Below are 18,307 nucleotides of genomic sequence, written 5' to 3'. Positions count from 1 at the left end.
GATATAAACCAGCTATGAACAAGATTAAATTGGTACCAGCAGTCTCATTCTGAGAAGTCCAGTTCTGAAACCGTTTCCAACTGGAGGACTGGCAAAGGAACAACTTGCTTCTTTACAGATACAGACTCATTGCCTAATCAAAGTAGGTCACTGTGGGACGAACCAGCCAGTAAGGAATTACAGGCCACAGAAGATGCCCTCCAGCCAAAGGCTCCAACGGGACAGATGCAGGACAAAGCAAGCTCTCTGGCAGAGCATACTGATCTGAAGTAGCACTGGAATGTAGTATTGCACAAAACAGGAGCTGTTGCCTCCACATACATCAGCATGGCCAGACACCATCCTTCTGGAAGGTAAGCATGCTAGCTTCAACAGGCTTCTCAGCAGGTCCCACCAAAACAAATATGTTCTTCTAGAGCTACCAGCCTATCCAGACCCTAACAAAACTTTCCTTGTATCTGGCACGCTAGGTCAGCTGGAAAGCGAGTGTCAGCAGTCATTGTGCTGCAATTTCTTGGAAGTCCTCTCTTCCCCCTCTCCCCCACCTTCAGGGACGCCGTTGCCCGTATCCTCTCCCACGTTAGCCCAGCTGAGTGAGCCAGAGTTCAGAAGTGTTGAACTGAAGCAGTAAATAATACCTCAAAAATGTAACCCCTCCTTTCTAACTAATTTAGAAATAACTTGAGTGCCTATGTCACCACTTTGCAAGTAAGTGACTATAGTTTAGCTAACCCCACCTTTTGTGTCTGGCTGCTACACTATTCCCCATGCAGAGACCAGAAGAGTCCAGTGCTTCCTTCATTTGGGGCAGTCACACATTCAAATGGAGTAAGTCAACGTATAAGACTAACTTAAAGTACTAACATTAAGAAAAGGTCTGAAAACAGGCTCCAAATAAAGGTAATTTTTGTCATGCAAAAGTTCCTCCAAGTCACTATTTCTTAAATAGGCAAAAACTCTCATCAAGCAGTACAAATAACTGACATAATAGCGCAAAAGAAAGCTACAGTTAGAAAACTGTGGGAGCAGGTGATGAAAAGGAAAAGCTGTTATTCATTCACATATGAACGATCAGCCTCCATCCCTATTTTCCTTCTGTTGACCACGCCACATTATTCAGTTTAACTGGCCCACAGAGTCAGCGTCAAGAAGTTTTGCCTAAATGAAGTAGGTCACCAGTTCTGAGCAAAAATATTTGCATCTTCAGTTGAGGAATAAAATAAAAAAAGGAAAACAAATAAAAGGCACACCTACCATACTTTCTTCCCCTAGAAGGCCTCCCCTGGTTTCCAGGCAATGGCTTCCTGACCAGCCCAGGGGGTACCTCTACCAGCTCAGACCAGACAGACAAAACTGGTCAATCAGTTTAAGTATTTTTCAGGTCAAGATGTTTATAACATGCATATAACTTACAACAGACTTTGATAGAGGAAGAAAACTCACATTCCCTTCCAGGGAGTTTGTTTTGCAAGAAGAAGTAAGCCAATTTACCTTTAAGTATCTTACCACCACACCTTCATTTGCCCACCACTTTCTGCCATCCTGGAAAGCTGGAGCTCTCATGCATTAAACTACCAGGCGATATGGACTAATCTATAGAAGCTCACCTGCCCTTCCTCTCCCAAATGAAAACTGATAACCCAAAGATTAGGGGTCACCCGCCAACACAAAGATAAAAACCAAGAAATACCTACTACAGAAAGAGACAAAGTAGACAGAAGGCATGTAGAGATTTAATCCACAGCAGATTGAAGTGGGATAGCTTTCAAAAACAGCAGTTGAAGGGCACACATCATCTGACAAAGATGCCATCACCCATAATGACTTTCAACACAAAGATTTTGAGCAGAGCCTCTTAGGGAACACTTGGGGGCACACAGCCTGGGCAGTAAAGACAGGACTTTAAACCACATCTCTGAATCCCAGTATCATCCATTCTCTGCAACCAACAGTCATGTGTCTTTCATTATCCTACCTAGCATTGACAAGGAACACAAGATATAACTGAAGGTGAACCTGCCAGGCTCTTCCAACACCTAGTCACAAGTTTAGCAAGAAGAACCCTTTCAGTCTGTTACAGAAGCATAGAAACCCAAAGTCTTGGCATCCCATTCCTGTTCAAAGTCCTGGACTTGCCATCCAAGATTTCCACTGAAGTTCAAAAGTGGAACAGAATAAGAACACCTTCACTGACCATGTTATTTCCAGTCTGGGAACAAAGAACTTCAGCCTTTGGTGATCTTTTAATACAGTCTAATTTATTCTGAAAAAGTAATAATAAGTACACAAAACCAAAGTATGCAACCTGAAAAAAACCCTCCTGTCTGGCAGAGCAAGCGCTTTCTAAAGACACATTAGCTCATGCTGTTAGCGTTTTTTAAAAATAGTTGGGGGAAAGTGGAGATGATTACAAAATACACAATGTTAAACTAAAAATGTTACATTGAAAAAAATAAAGCAGATCAAATGCATTAGGTAATATGTTCTAATGATTAAGTCCATATACAAGTTGTTTGAAACTGAAGTCTTTCATATTTGAATGATTATGTACGAGTTTTTAAAAATCTAACAAGCATTTAGTACTAGTAAAAAGCCAGCACATAAAATCTTTCCAGACTGGGATTCAGAGATTCACTGAAACAACAAAAAAGCCCTAGACAAAAAAAAAAAAAAAAAAAAAAAAAAAAATTCACCACTGTTCTCACCACATGCCTCTGCGGAACCAGCACCAGGTAAACTGGGGATTGCAAAGTCAGGCAGAATAATGCAGTTCACAGGCCAAAGGGGCTTGAATTTTCAAACAGGGACAAGACCTTGGTACTGTAGCGGCCCAGAACAGGATTGCAGATGAAGCATTAGCAACTGCCAGCAAGGGAGGCACTCAAGACTCTGATACCTGCGGTCTTATAAGCAATAAAACAGCCTTGCAGTTATCTATTAAGTCGTATCCTTCCTTATTTAAGGAAAACCTCAACATACTGCCATATAAAAAAGGCAATAAAAGGCTACTGTGATTCCAGTGAATGCAGATCATAGTTTGAGAGGATGAAAAGCCCTCTCCATGCCCGCATGCAAATAACAGGCTGAAGTTGGTAGGAATGGTCTGATTCACCTCCAGAAGACAACCATAGCTCTTCTAACACAGTTTAAGGAAAATAAGCTGAGAATAGTGTCCTCAAAATAAAACCACACCACAAAACTCCCCAAACTGCTTACTGAACCATGGCAACTCCTAATCTACTACTGTAAGGACATATTACTACAGGGATAACTCATGGATAAGACCCATTTTCCAACATCATTCTCCTGTGCTGATACTCTCCCACCCTGAACAAAATGGTGCACCCCTCAACCTTGCCTACTTGGCGTAACAGGCACGCAAAGACCATGCTCCAGAAACCTGAAGTGGCGAGTTTTGTTAGAAATTGGCCAGAACACTCTAGATTTAGCTGCAACAGCTTAAAAAAAACCAGTTTCTAACCGATTTATCATTTTCTCACTGCATTGTCAACAGCAGCATTTTATCAACAGTCCAGGTACTAACCTCCAAGAAGCAATATACAAGAGCTTCTCTGTAATAGTGTTTTCCATCATAATGAGAGCAGCAAAACACATTTTCTACAGCAAAGTCCACCTTTATAACTTATTTTGAGATTAAATGCAGCTCATAAACCAAATATGCAAATACAAGATGGGACCCACCCTGCATGCATTTTTGTATTGGTTAACATTTCACGTGCATTAAAAAAAAAAAAGCAGTGAACTTCAAGCCAGAACGACCAAATCATATATTTTCCTCATTTCAATTAAAAACATGACTATAACCATTTCAAGTGGGGTTCGGAACCTGTAGATGCATGGGAAGAAGACAAGGAAATGAAAAAAAAAAACCAACACCAAACCAAAGCACCTACAGAAAATAGATTTAAAACTGTATTTCCGCATAGCAGTGAAACAACAGGCTGCTTGGAAACATCCTTTCATTCCTACTTAACATAATGGTGGTATGAATTACTGCCAAAGTAAACTTCAAAAATTAGTTTTGTCATGGAGGAAAACCAAGAAAACTGAAGTTCTATGTGCAGAATCCTGTTTCAAGAGTGTGAAGGTTTCTTTGTTACCTTTACTGCCAGGTCATTTCAAACTTTTAAGTCTAAATATTTTATTGTGCTCACAAAACCTTTATTAAAAAAAAAAAAAAAAGGAAGAAAACCCAGAAAAGAGCCCTGCTAAATGCCCTGTGTAAAAATATCACCAAGTGCACCAACTGCAACATTTTTCCTGTTCTATCAGTCTACTCCCAAAAGTTTGGCATCTGAAAGAAAAATATTATTTCATGTAGTAAATAGAGAAGGCATGTTTTTTGAAAAAATGTCTGCATAAAATCCAGGGGAAAAAAAAAATATATTTACAATTTTAATACAGATTACTTAATCTAGCCTTTTAAATGGCAGTTTCTGACCATTAGCAACCGTAAATATAGATAAGACCTTTTATTCAACTATCATGCTGAATTTCAAGTTTCTGTAAGCAGCCCGATAAAGCAGCTCAATTATTCCTCCCTTGCTTATCTGTTATCTAAAAACCACAGAGAATATCATTTCAGACACTAGAAAAATACTTTGAACTTTCTACGCTGTGGCTTAGCCGCCCCAACAGACCTTCATGCACAAACAAGAGTTTTACTTCTCCATCTCCGCTTTCCATTTATGCCTTCTGCATTTCCATGGTTTTAAGTCCGTATCTTCAGCACTCTGACATCTAAACAAACAGCAATTTCTGAAAGCTACCTCAGAAAGTTTATGTTACTTATTCAAGATATTTCTCATGGTATTTGTCATAGTAACCTTAGGATTTAGACTCAGATTGCAAGGTCAGACTCTTAACTGCTGCAGGATTGGGGAGAAAAACAGGTTGATTTTAATGAGATTATTAGACAGCAACTTTCACTGAGCATTTAATTACAACATTAAATTCAAGCATGTATTCAGTGCATCCTAACCAAATTCAGCTGGCACATGGTCCCAAACCCAAGGAAATCAATAAGGGTATTTTATTCTTACTTCCCATGGACTAATGCTCTTTTGGCACAGACTGTATTTGACTACAGCATTTTCAGCTGAAAACTTGCCTGCCCTTACTGCATCTGAGGAAACTGCAATCGCAAGGCAGCGCTGTCCCCACCGCGTACAGCATCAGTTCCGCAGGCCACGGCACTCGCAACGGAGCAAACCATGAACCAGCTGGCTGACCATTAAAGCACATACAAAGGTCTTGTGCGTGCTTGTTAGGCTGCTTTGTAGAAGAAAAAGAAACAAGCGAGGAGATATTTACCACCCTGTGTGGGTTTCAGTTTTTTGTTGTTGTAAATCAGCTAATTTCTTAATTTTATTCCTACCTGGACCAGGAGGGGAGGTGACAGGAAAAAAAAAAAAAATCTTACAACACTGCTTGTTCTCCAACTCCTGCAAGCCAGCTGCAGGAGCTGATGCGCAAACGCAACTCTGTGCTGGCACCAGAAGTGACAATTGCTCTGTACAGCTCTAATGCAGCTTAGAGAAGAAAAAGGATGGAGAACTTACCCAGGGGATTCATTCTTTCTCTTTTCGATCCAGCAAGGCAAGAGCTCACCGGGAACTGTGCTCCTGACGGCCACAAAACCAAGACTAGACAGAAAGGTCTTAGTAAGCACTGGCTTCCAGAAACTGCACTTCCACTCCTACCATCCACCTCCTAACCCTGCCGCTGCATTTGTGGCTGCCTTTTGTTAGAATACTTCTGCAAATGAAAACAGATGAGTAACTATTGCTGCTTTAGCAAACTCCCAAGCCCATGGTCACTAATAATAGCTTTGTTCCTTTTATTACTAAACAAAACCAAAAAAAAAAAAAGTTTAAATGCTTGTATAAAATGCACATTGCTGAATGTTTTCTTTCATTGATCCAGTGCCGTTTCCCATACGAGCTTAGGCCCACGTCTCTCGAACAATTTATGTGGATCAACACGACACGGAGCAATCTCAGGCTTTTTTGAAGGGGCGTCCCTCACAAAAAAGTAAAAATAATCAGGTTTTGTGCTCCTTCACTTACAGACATTAAGAGTTCAATTAAAAAAAAAATATGAACAGAGACATTCCCAGTTTTTGCACAAACTTAAACCCAAATGCAGATCTGAGCTCTTTGGTATGCGACAACCCAGAGCTTATGAATTCAGAAAGGCAAAGGTGCTTTGGCAGGCCAAGCTCCCAACTCCCCGCCAGTGCACCAGTATGTCGCTGCCAGCTCCTGCTCTGCTCCAGGAGCAAACGGGTGGGATGGGAGGGAAAAGGCAGCCACGCGGGGAAGAAAAAAGTGGAGAAGGGCAACATGAGAGGAAGAAAATGGAGAGGGTATGAAGCCATTGCTGTAAAATGACAGTGGAAGAATGATGAGAAGAAAGCCTTCCCTTCTACAAACCCTGACTTGGTTCACCACTGGTAAGGAAAAAAAACAAAAAAAACAACAAAAAAACCCAAAGAAACAAACAAACACAAACAAAAAAAACCAAACACCACACAAGAAAAAGCACCACAAAAATTACTTTTGTTAAAAAATTCTGATTTTTCTCCCTAGAATCAAATCAACTACAGGAACTCCTAAAAATAATAAAAATAACTGGCTTGCAAATCACCCCTTTTTATCAGAAAGTCTGCCATGCTTCTACATGATGGAGCCTTATGCTGCACACCCCCTTTGGCCCAGGATCTGCGATAGCCTCCTACTCCTCCCACCGCCCATGCTCATGCCCAGGGCCAAGCAGAGGCTGTGCCTCTCAGCTCCCCTGGTCCAGCGTGCAGGTTTTCACGCTGATCTTGGATCAAACTGTAGCACCGCCAAGCCCAGGACCTCCATTAACTTGCAGGATGTTCCTGGGAAATGATTCAGAGCCGCTGGGCTTTGGCCACCCATGCTGGAAGGCAAGTGGACATCAAGAAAAAGAAGAAAGATATTGAATGTTTAAAAGTCAGGCCACAGCATTTGCATACTCTCAGCACCCTGAAGCTTCCAGTGCTTTTTAACTTATTAATTTCTCTTACGGGGTTGACTGTTGCTGAATAATCCCAAGCACCACATGGCAAGTGTTTTTTTCACAGGAAGTAACCAAGCCAGAAGCAGCGAAAGCATCCTCTTGTTCTTGTGTGAGCCTTTTTTTTTTTTAGTTTATTTGAACAATGGCACCATGAAACAGCTTACAATAATGACTGTTACAAAATAGGAAGCTGAATTATTAGGCAAGCTTTGTCTGCATAACTTAATCAGCCTAGGGAGGATATGACAGGCACGATGAAGACAAAGGACTGGACTCGGTGACCCCAGGCATCTCTTTCAGGACTCTGTTTCTGCAACAGAGTTATTTAAAAGTTGAAGTTTGCTTCTGCTCATTTATTAGATGCATTATTCTTACAACTGCAGCAGCAAAGCATATGCACTTCCCAGCAAAGAGGATCACCAAGCGTGCATGCAGAAAGCAAACACTTTGGAGAAGCTGTGAAAAGAACTTTACCTGAAAATATGTTTCAAAATGGAAAAGCAAAGTTTAGTATTTAATCTTTTCAGTGTACAAGAAGTACATACAGCAAGACGGGTAAATCATGAGTTAGTCTTAAGCAAATAGCCAAGCATAGCTTTTGCAAACCAATACAAAAATAACTGTTAAAGGTGGTCTCTAAGTAGTTGCATAGTTCAAAGGCACAAAATTTCTACAAGCCTGCTGGGAGCATCACTAGGACCAGCTCTGGGGTGATATACTTTGGACCAGATGATCAGTAACCGAAGGCAGACACCAGCTACCCTGTCATTACAATAACCCTACTGAAACTATGAAAATCAGGTCTAAGTGCTCCTCTGAGCAATACTTCTGTAGGCAACAGCAACACAAGTCACTGAGCAACAGCAGTACGGGAACCTGTAAGTGAATCATTAACGAGCAATAATTTCTCCATTACTCACTGTGGATATAGAGTTACTGCGGGTAAAATTTGTTTCTAAAAAAAAGGGAACAGCCAACAACATGAGTACTAACACATGCATCAAAGCTCAACACAACGTAGAAGGGAAAGAGGAAGGCACGGCTATCGGTCAATCTTTGTCTAAAAGAGAGGTTCATTGAGGAAGGCTCCATGGAGCAGAGCAGCAGTGCTGGGAGCAGCATCGCACACAAACTCCTTTCACGGGGGTCGTGTTCAGCAGCTCAGGTCAACTGGTTGTTGGTTTTGCATTACACCAAGAAATTATTAACTCATTCTACAAAAGCTATACTTCTATCAGACTACTGATACAGATCAATAGCCAACAACCTAAATATCAACAGTTTGACCTCTAGGCAAGGGTTTCCATAACCCTTTACCCACATTCTATAGTAAAGACTCCTGGTACATTTTCTCCAAGCAGTTGCAGTCTATGCTACTGAAAATAAGCAACAGGAGAACTGAGCTGACATTCTCAGCCAATCTTTAGGCAAGATTAGCAAGCAATTAAATCTGTTGTATGAGGAATTTTAAGTGCTTGACGACTTCATGCCAAAACACGAGCTAGTCAAGCACTGGAATTAATTTTTTTTACAGTTCTGTTCTATATAGGAACAGAAGACAAATTTAAATAAAATGTTTCTGAAGCAAGGATTCAACCAATTACCAAAACATCGATTATAGTTTAAATACTAATATATGCTGAAAGAAAGTCTGTATCAAAGAAGGACATGCAAAGCATTCTGATTGTTTCCTACCAAAAAAGTAAAAGTTAATGTATTCTTACAAAACATTTCAATTTCAACCAAATTGGGGGGCTTTGATAATTTTATATTGTTTTGTTGGCAAAGCATAATTAAAGGTTATGTTAATTGCACCCTAGTCAGTTTGGGTGCAGCACACCCTGGGAATACTTTTAAAGCTCAGAACCAAGTATCTGCCCCAAAAGCAAACGAGTGCTTTGCCACCCACTGCCTACAACCAGATCCACCAGGACAGGTAGCAGAGAACACTACTTTTGCCCCAGAAGTTGATCGTTTAGTCCCAGCTACACCTCTTCATTAAGTTGTCAGGAAAAACAGAGTAACAGAAAGTCATGCATTTCACATGGTAAGTTACAAGATGTTCAAGAGGAAAAGCTTGTTTTGAAGTACAACAGAAAATAAAGCAGATTTTATGAACAACAATTACACAGCTTGCAAGGGTTTGATAATATGGGTTGAAAATAATTATTTTCATAAATGCACTAACTGGGGCAGAAAACAAGTTACAATGAACAAAGCAAGTAAGGCAAATCAAGCCTGAGCTACACTTTCAGGCTGATCTGCTGTTCATATAAAGAACACTCTAGTTGGAGATTAGGGGTGAGAAATAAGAACTCATTAGCTCTTCTTCAGGGTTCATGATTCAAATCTGACAAAACACACACTTCAGTGTTTCCAAGCTTAAAGAAAATTCCAGCAGGGTCACAGAAGATGCTATTTATAGCTGGCTTAATCTCTGTGCACTCAAACACAGCTTTTGTACATACACGTATTTTGTTAGCACTTAAAAAAAAAAAAAAAAATCTCTGTTACTGAAAACTTAATCATTCACAAGTTTTGAAAATGCAAATGAGTTTTTCCTCTTAATATTAGCTGCTCCTGACTGAATGGCACCAAAAACCAGGCTAGAGTTTTTCCAACCAAAACCGTTACTGGAAAAAAACAGGTCCTGGAAAATATTCAGTGACAAAACCAAGGAAGAAGAATGTGGAAAGTTACCAGCAATTAACTTCTTCAATAGGAAACAAACTCTTCCCACCCTCTATGCACCTATCAGGACAGCTGAGATTGTTCTGAAACCTAGAACATCCAGGCAGTGAAGCGCATCGGGAGGTGCCCGGCACATGGAAGAAAAGCCAACAGCTCTGCAGCCCTGGTCTTTAAGGTCATTCTGCAAACATAAGCACAGCAAAGCCCTCTGACGAAAAGAAAATTCATTAGAAATCAATGGTCCTCCGCTCTGCCTTGGTTCTTGATTGGCTGCTCACTGCAAAGATTATTTAGGTCTGGGGCTGTCAGAAGAGGGCAAAGCGAACTGGTCAGACACCTGTGTAATCTACACTGGGATCGGGGAGAGGCAATGGGATGGCTCCCGAGCCAAGCAAACAGTGCCTCACTGAACTGACTGCTTCACTATGGTGAGATGGCTGGCTCAGCAGACAGAACCAGAGAGCAGTGATCGCCGTTCACATGACTACAAGATGCAAGGAAATCTGGACAGACTGCCCAGCCCTGCAGGCAGTGGTCAGCAGGTGAACCCACACTGAATGGGTTGGTTAATAGTAGCCATCCTTGGGGGGGGATCAACACTGGGATCACCACTGTTCAACATTTTCATTAGTGATCCTTAGGAGATAAGTAAAGCTTGACTAGTCAAGGCTGCTTAGAGCCTTGCCCAACTTCAAACTCAGACACTGAGCCAAGGGGTTGGACCAGATGACCTTTGGGGGACCCTTTCAAACCGAATTATTTTTGGTACAGAACAATGAAGATTAGTCTCTTAAACTCCTTATTATTTACTTAAAAATATCTTATTCATCAAAGTTAGAAAGGTTTCAGCCATGGCAGATGGGATCAAGAATGATGTGGCCCAGGCACTGCATCACCCTCAGAAAGATACACAGGAACATTTACAGTTGCAACAAGACTCCTGCCACTCTTCAATAACTGCTCTGTGCATGTATTGCTGCACAAGCTCCACAGAAGTCATTTACTCACAGAGCCCTTGTTGTTATATTCTTTATTAATCCTTATAAGTAAGTTTGTCTGTTGACCTGCTGGAATTTTAAGAGATTCAGAAGTTGAATGTTCCTAACCAGCCAAACTTGTTTAATGGAATTAAATAGAGATATCACGTAAGCTTTTAATAATGTTGACAACTACTAAAATTCAGTTAGCTGAGCCAACAAGAAACCACTGAACCCTTACATACGTTCTTCTCTCCCCATCGAGCATGCCCAGCACAGAAAGTCATGTGGAGACAGCAAATTTCCCTAACTGCCTTCTTCAAATACTAACGGATCAAATCTGACTGTAAGGGAACGGTAAGCAGCTGAACCCCCCTCCTTCCCCCAAAAGAGCATTCTGGTGAGTCAACCCTCAGCATTTTTCCTGCTCAAATCCAACACATGCACACACACAGAGGTTGTTTAGCCTACTGCTATTCTGCAACAGTGCCAGTGCCCAAGATCACTTTTTATTACCTTTAAGCAAGTTTAGGAAGAGATTATAGCTTGGAGGAGCATGGCAGAGCATCTTGTTTACCAAACACTGCTGTCAGTGACAACTCCACATTACTGACACACTGCAATTAAGGCTTTGAGTTAATAGGTATTCAGCACTGAAAACAGAAGTACTTTACCCATGTACATGCATTGGAAAAAATTAAGCAGAATCAGTCAGAATCTCTCCTCGTTAGTTTTCTGTAAGTGATAGAAATCTTCTAGCAGTCATAATCCATAACCAGCCGTCACTTCTCTTAAGGTACGCCTCAAGGAAACTTGATGTACATCCAAACTTCTGCAAGCTTGCTGCTTTCTGTTGGATGCATCTTTCATTTTCCCTAAGACTGCAAATCATGTTCTGGAAAGGCTGCAGCATGCCAGGGATTCTTAAAATAGAAAGGCCTGTAGCTGGTGATACTGCAAATATAAACACAGCTATTGGTATAGCGGTGGGATTAATAGCAGTGACATGGACCCAGAGCAGCCCAGTGGTCAAACTCCACGGGCAAGCTGCCAACAGCTCCCTAAAATGCGAGCAGAAGAAAGGGAATGGCTGTTTAACAGTTTGAATGGGCATAATGCAAACAAAATGAGTTGTGGCAAATTCACAGCACAGCCCTCCGGCTTCAGTGTTACTATATTTAGGAGTTTCAGTGCGGGAAGGGAGGTAAGAGAGCTACAAAAGAGCTTTAGTAAGGTAACAGTTAGAGAGCGAGCTGATTGCGAATCTGTGTAATTTTGACCTTGCTGTACAAAAAAAAAAAAAGCATTTGCCATTGGCAGCTGGGGCATCGTGTCTAACTGCCACTTTTGTATGATCAGGGAAAATCACAACCATGTAATAGCAGACTTTATAGGATACAAACACCAAACCAAGAACCTCAGAGAAAAAAGCTGGACTGAGAAAGGCTTACACCAAACTAGCTAAGCCTTACGAACCTTAAAGGCTGCTTAGAAATACTAGATGTCAAAGTTATCAAAGCACACCACCAGTTATAACTGTGTCCAAGTCTAATGTAATAATGTCATGTTTATTTTTGTCCCCCACTCCAGACTAGGTGCTCCAGCTACATTTGTGTCTCTTGTAGCATTTTAAAGGAAACACACACTGACTGAGCAGAGTAGCAGAGGGTGTATTAGACTATCTGTGTCAGAGAGCAGCTCTGGTGCATCACCAAGTTAATAAGCAATTTCAGGTCAACAGAAAGACCAAAGCATGTATTTGAGAAATACTTTCCCAAACATTTTTAAATAACTGTTTCTATTGGACTAAGAACAAACAGTATTTATTCCACGGATTTTAGTGAGCCTTGTTTGGTAAGCTAAAAGAAAAAAATTATTCCAAAAACTTCATTGAAAAGGTGACTAAGTGTTTAGATATGTGATGACCTAGCCAGTGGTCAGAGCCACTTGAGCATACAGTCCATCTGGCAGTGTCATTCAAACTATCAGGCACTGCAGCACATACATCTTAACAGCAAATCTTCCTAAACTTCTGTAAGAAAACATTCATCATTTCTCTGGTTCTTGTTGAGCACATTGCACAGAGCGACAGGGGGAAGAGGCGAGACACCAGCATCCCAGCACTTGCCTCTGAGTTCAGTTGCATCGCTGTTGACTAGGATGCAAGTATTAATTACTATGTAAAAGACAAGACAGCAAGGCTTAGGACAGAGATAATAAATAGTGCCTAAATGTTGGAAAATAAAGAACGGATCACTTCAGTTTAGCTGCTTGATCTCTACTTAGGGTACACTGTCACACCCAATACTGAACTTCAAGCATCCTTCTTGCAAACAACACACACTTCAAAACAAAAGGATGTCCACCACGTTATTGCCAGGGTTCAAATTTCAGGTAGAAACAAAAGTTGAACTTCTTGCTGAAGACAGAAAATATTGCTCCCAAAGGATGGCTATTCCCATGACAAATAACACCTGCCAGTAGCAGCAGTCTAGCTTTAGTGACAACTGAAGTATGGTTCTTGCACTCAGAGAGGGGCTCATCCATTTTACGGTAACACTACCTCAGGCAGGCAAAGTCAGACCTGGAGCAAATCTGCTCATTATTTTATAACAAATAAAAGCACCACGTTACTGAAGCTCATTTCAAATAGACCAAAAACTGGTAAAGAAGTAAAACCCATGCAAATAATTTGTTTTATTTCCAAGTATCACCAGGAAAAAATAAGCCCATCACAATGCCACAAGGCCAAAATTACCAAATACAAAGTATTCTGAAAAGAAGACTAGCTAACAGTTTGGGGCATTTCACACTCAAAAAAAAAAAACCCACACCCCAACCCCCACACCAAAAAAAATTAGCTTCATATTTGGTGAAATAACATTGTATCTGGAAGATCTGAGAGAAGAGGTCTGCTCCTTTCAGGAGCCACCAGAAACTACTGCAGAAGTCCTGCTGCACTTGTTTTCAAAAATGCCAGAGACGCAGAAATCATCCCGCTTTCTAGTTTCTGTGTCCACCCTGTCCTCAAACATAAGACTGAGCATTTGGTCCATAGGAGACTGTTTCTTTCAGCTTCTGTGAGACACCCCATGCAGGAGGTGGGGCCCCAATTCAGCCCTTCCAGGTCCAGTACTCCCTCTGATGCTCAACCTAGATGCCACACTTTACGTTCCTAGAGGCCTTCATGAAAAGCCACTGCCAACACACACAGATGGCAGGCTGGCTACATCTACAGGTTTAGCACACAGATCTTCATAACCATCTTCCTCCATTTCAAAAAGGTCACTGTGACTGGTCTCGAAAAATCGGACAGAAGCCTCCACTTCTCTCATCACCTCCTGAAGTCAGGCTACAAGTTTCAAGACAGAAAGTTGCTGCCCTTCTCTCTTCTTCCAGTTTGGTCTTTCCTAACCCTCACCCCAAGCTTAGGATGACAGGTCACAGATAATATGAGCTGGGCTCAGGCATCCACATAGAAAAGCCATTGTTTAAAGGTCTTGGGTCAGAACTCAGAGACTCAAAGGAGATGGCCCAGATCACCCTTGGTCAATTTTAACAGTATTCAGTAAGGCTCCTTTGCCTTCCCTAAATATAAAAGAAACTAGGGCAGATGACTGCAGGACGCATCTGCAAAGTACTTGCTAAGAGCAGCTGATGAACAAATACACCCGCCCGAAACATAGAAAGTTATATTCTTGTAACAACAAAAAGTGATGTTCTCACAGTCATGATGATCATGGGATATCTAACGGTTTATAAGGAGACTACTCCATCAGATCAACAGAAACACTTGGGGTGTGAAACATAAGCTTTTAGCAGACAAATCAGGCTTCCAGGTGCTCACACCTAGCACCACTCAGACCACCACCGAACTCCGAAATACACCTTTTGTTTCAGTAGTTCTCACAAAAGACAGAAGCAGAGCAAGGAGCAAGACAGGACACTGGACAAAGCCACTTCTCTCCTCTGAGGTCAGCACAATTATATTCCAGGTTCTGGCATCTACTTTTTCACATGTTTAAAGAAAATTACCAAACTATGAGAAAACACTTGCTTAATGGTTGACCAAATCTAAAACACCATTAAGTGCACTGCTGTTCCAATAGCATGTCAACAGAAGAATCAGCATTAGCAACAGAGATATTATTCACGTCAATGGTTGCACAAACCAAGAAAAAGCTATTGTGGAACAACTGAGATTTCTTATGAACTAATAATTTAACCATAAAAACATTAATTGATTCCTTTTCATACATTTTGCAGAAGCCTGGTTCTTAGATGCAAAGCCAACTCTGCTTAAATATGATTAGTTTTGGGGAGGAGGGGGGTGGGGAGATGGGAAATAATTAATCATTTATGAACAGAAAAATCCCAGCGCAATCAAGCCATCACTTCCAATACAGTTGGCAAGTTTTCCTTTATTGTACGATGGGAACATGCTAAATCAAGTCACTACATCTGAATTGCTCCCCTTCCATGACAGGGGCATAGCAAGGCTTTAACATCGTCAACATCATGTAGTACAGCCTTCATGCTAAATTTTAGTTATCGCACTACTAGCCACAGGAGCAAAACATTCTGAGTAAACAGGGAAAAATAAATCACAGTGAGATGTAAGCTACAAAGCACACATTATGGCTGGTTTGGGCCGTGGACAGAAGGATTAATGGACAGTCAAACAGAGGATAAAAGGCAAAAAACAGGCAGAGAGGTCACAACCATTCCTCGCCCTCTCCTGAACCCAAAGCAAACTCATGTCCTGCCACAAGTACATGCTCTCCTGCCCTAGACTGGTCTCAGGAATGGCCAGTTTGCAAAATCCTTACAGGACGAAAAGTCCTCCACACAGAACGTATGGATACAGAAGATGGGCTCTCCTTTTCCTGCAAGCTGTATCTGTAACTACTACTACCATTTGTTGTTTCTGTATTACTTACTTCCCAACCCTTTCTTACCTTTTCCTACCCTACCCAAGCTAAGTTCACAAAACTAGAATTCTGGGGATTATCCTTGGATTTGTGCTTTACAAAACACCACAAAGTACAGAGCTATAGCTGGGACTCCTCTGTACTGTGAAAATACAAAGAATCAAGATCTGGCTATTGGCATGAAGCTACAGAAATTTAATTTAGTCTTCAATGGTACAGGGAGAGGGCAGAGGGGAGGGGAGAATAAAGTGGAAGACTTCACATCAAAAGAAAGGATGTGGCACAAGAGACCTTCTTCTTTGGGACAAAGGGGCACAGGAAAATGCAAGAAACAGAGATGGAGAGAAGAAACTGCCAGGACAACAGTGGGAGCGCAAGGAACAGCGCAAGGAATGCGGCACAGGTGGAGGCTGCAGTATGAGAAAGGCAGGAACCAGATAGCGGGGCACGTGCAGTAAGTGACAAGGAAAGACAGGGCCAGAAAACAGTGTGGAGACTGCAAGTGAGTATCATCATAGTAAGGATGGAGGAATACTTGTCTGGGTGTATGCGAAGAAAGACAGATGGGACAAGAGATGCATATTTATGGGTCTAAGAACAACATCAGCTTTTAGGAAAGTTAAAAAAAAAAAAGATTACTGAAGAATTGAAAAAATAGGAACAAGAAACCCCAAAGGCTTTTGGTTTTGTTCTCTTTAAGGAAAGGTCAAAGCTACAAGTGTTGTGCAACAAAAGCCAAATGACAGATTCAAGAAGTGAGCTGGTGAGAGTTCACCCTCAGTGCATGGGACCGTGCAGGAGAGCACTTCCCGGCCCCGGCCAGGAGCAGACAGTGCAGCAACTTCCTCTTCCAGTAACCTGATGAATGAGAAGTAGCCTGTTGTACGTGCTATTGTCTGCCACATCTCTTTAACATCATAGCTCCAACACTGGCTATTGAGCTATTCCTATCTGTCAAAGAACAGTATTGCCAGTACCTTCAGGCCATGATTTTCAGTAATTTCAACTAAGCTAGCTCTGTCTGCACAGAGGGAAAGGCTGTGTATGTTCTGAAATATTTTGCAATAAACTCTTATTTTCAGAAGCTCATAGCAGAGTTTTGCTCCCTGTAGGGATCAACTATAGGACTTGGCAAGGACGAGGGCTCTGTTCCTGACTGCTGCTCATCTACATCACCTGAGGGGAAGTTGCTCCCTTTTCTGTTTTTATTTCCCCATTTGCAAAGCAGGAATGATGATAAAGGCCTCTTCTATATGGCATTTTTTGAATTAGAAAACACAGCCACTGTTGTCCAGGCACAAACAATGGTCCCTGTTCTAAAGAAAATGGAGAGAGGCCAAATACTTGGATGTATAACCCAAGCAGAGCTGCACCAAGGGTATGTGGTCTGGCCGAGATGCCCAGCAGCATTAAGGTGGGGGGGGAAGCACACACACCCCTCCTTGACTTCTCCCTCCTCCCAGCACCACCCAGAAAAACACTCCATATACTTAATGTTTCACTGCACAAGCAGCTAAGCATTGGCTGTGCTTAAGTTCCAGACAACAAGGAAAAATAATTATGAAAAGTATCTGGAATGCTGGAAGATCTGCTTTCTTATTCACAGCGTGTTGTATTTGCCTCTATAATTTCTCCTTACGTCTCTGCCCAGATGCAAACCGAAACTAGTTAAGTAACAGTACAGTTCACCCTTGATGATGCAGAGTTTCTAATGAGGGACTTCCCAAGAAAATAATACTCAGACTTTGAGTAATAATTATTCATACATGTTATAAATAAACACAGCTCCTAATACTTTTAATTAGACAGTTTCCACCAAGAAGCTATGTTCCCCTTAAATATTTACATTGTAAAAAGAAACCATACAACATTTCTCCCAGTGATGAAGGAGTTGTAGAGTGGTCTACGTCAAAATGGACTTACTGGAGACCTCTCTTATTACAATCTTCTTCTTTCAGACTAGTTAAAAAATTCATGAAGATCAAAAGCATTCATTTACTCCACTATATACATTTGAACAAAATTAATTGTTTAAGTGGGTAAAGGTTTTGCCCATCTGCATTAAAAGTTACAATTACATTTGAAAGTATTAAACAAACCAGCTGTTGAATGACTTGCTTCTGCAATTCTGACAGACAGTAACCCATACCCAGAGGCTTCTATTTTGCTACATTCCCTTGAGCAATATTGGGTATTTTACCCACTGTGGGTGGGATTGCTCTCTCCCTCTACCTGAAAACAGCTTATTTATCAAAGTCACAGAACTTAAGCTTTTTTTACATCTCCCCCCCCATATATTAGTATATCACGGGTTTTGTGCACACTCATATATACACCAAGTCTCTACCTGCCACGTAGAAGCTACTTAATTATTTGTTTGCACTGCCAACAGCACACAGGAGCAGTCAACATCAATCAGCATCTTGTACAAACAGCACTACACAAATACCCAACATGACCACTCATGTCCCAAAGAACTTGTAGAAGACAATGTAAGTAACATGAGGGAAGACAAAAGTGTGCCAGGAGACAGCAGCAGTCCCTACAATAGATACTAACCAAAGGGGTTTGTCTTTTTTTCATAATAAAAATAAAAATAAATTCCTACCATGGATCTCTTCTTCCCTTTGAAGGAAAGAG

General features: G+C 41.3%; 1 protein-coding gene across 9 annotated transcripts in view; it reads right to left on the bottom strand.

Annotated features, from left to right (window-relative positions):
* MITF (melanocyte inducing transcription factor) overlaps nt 1-18,307 on the bottom strand; it is a 111,359-nt gene that overhangs the window by 64,280 nt on the left and 28,772 nt on the right. The window contains exon 1 of one of the 9 annotated variants that reach the window (XM_074879120.1): nt 11,411-11,634. The exons of the other annotated variants lie outside the window; for them this stretch is intronic. Within the exon in view, the coding sequence (XP_074735221.1) occupies nt 11,411-11,424 (14 nt within the window). The 5' untranslated portion in view covers nt 11,425-11,634. Of the gene's footprint in view, nt 1-11,410; nt 11,635-18,307 lie in introns of those variants that run through there. 9 annotated transcript variants of the gene reach the window in all.

The sequence above is a fragment of the Strix uralensis genome, chromosome 10 (assembly GCF_047716275.1).
Source record: "Strix uralensis isolate ZFMK-TIS-50842 chromosome 10, bStrUra1, whole genome shotgun sequence".
NCBI lineage: Eukaryota > Metazoa > Chordata > Aves > Strigiformes > Strigidae > Strix > Strix uralensis.
The sequence above is the reverse complement of the archived record's forward strand: the minus strand, read 5'-3'. Positions and strand labels throughout refer to the sequence as shown.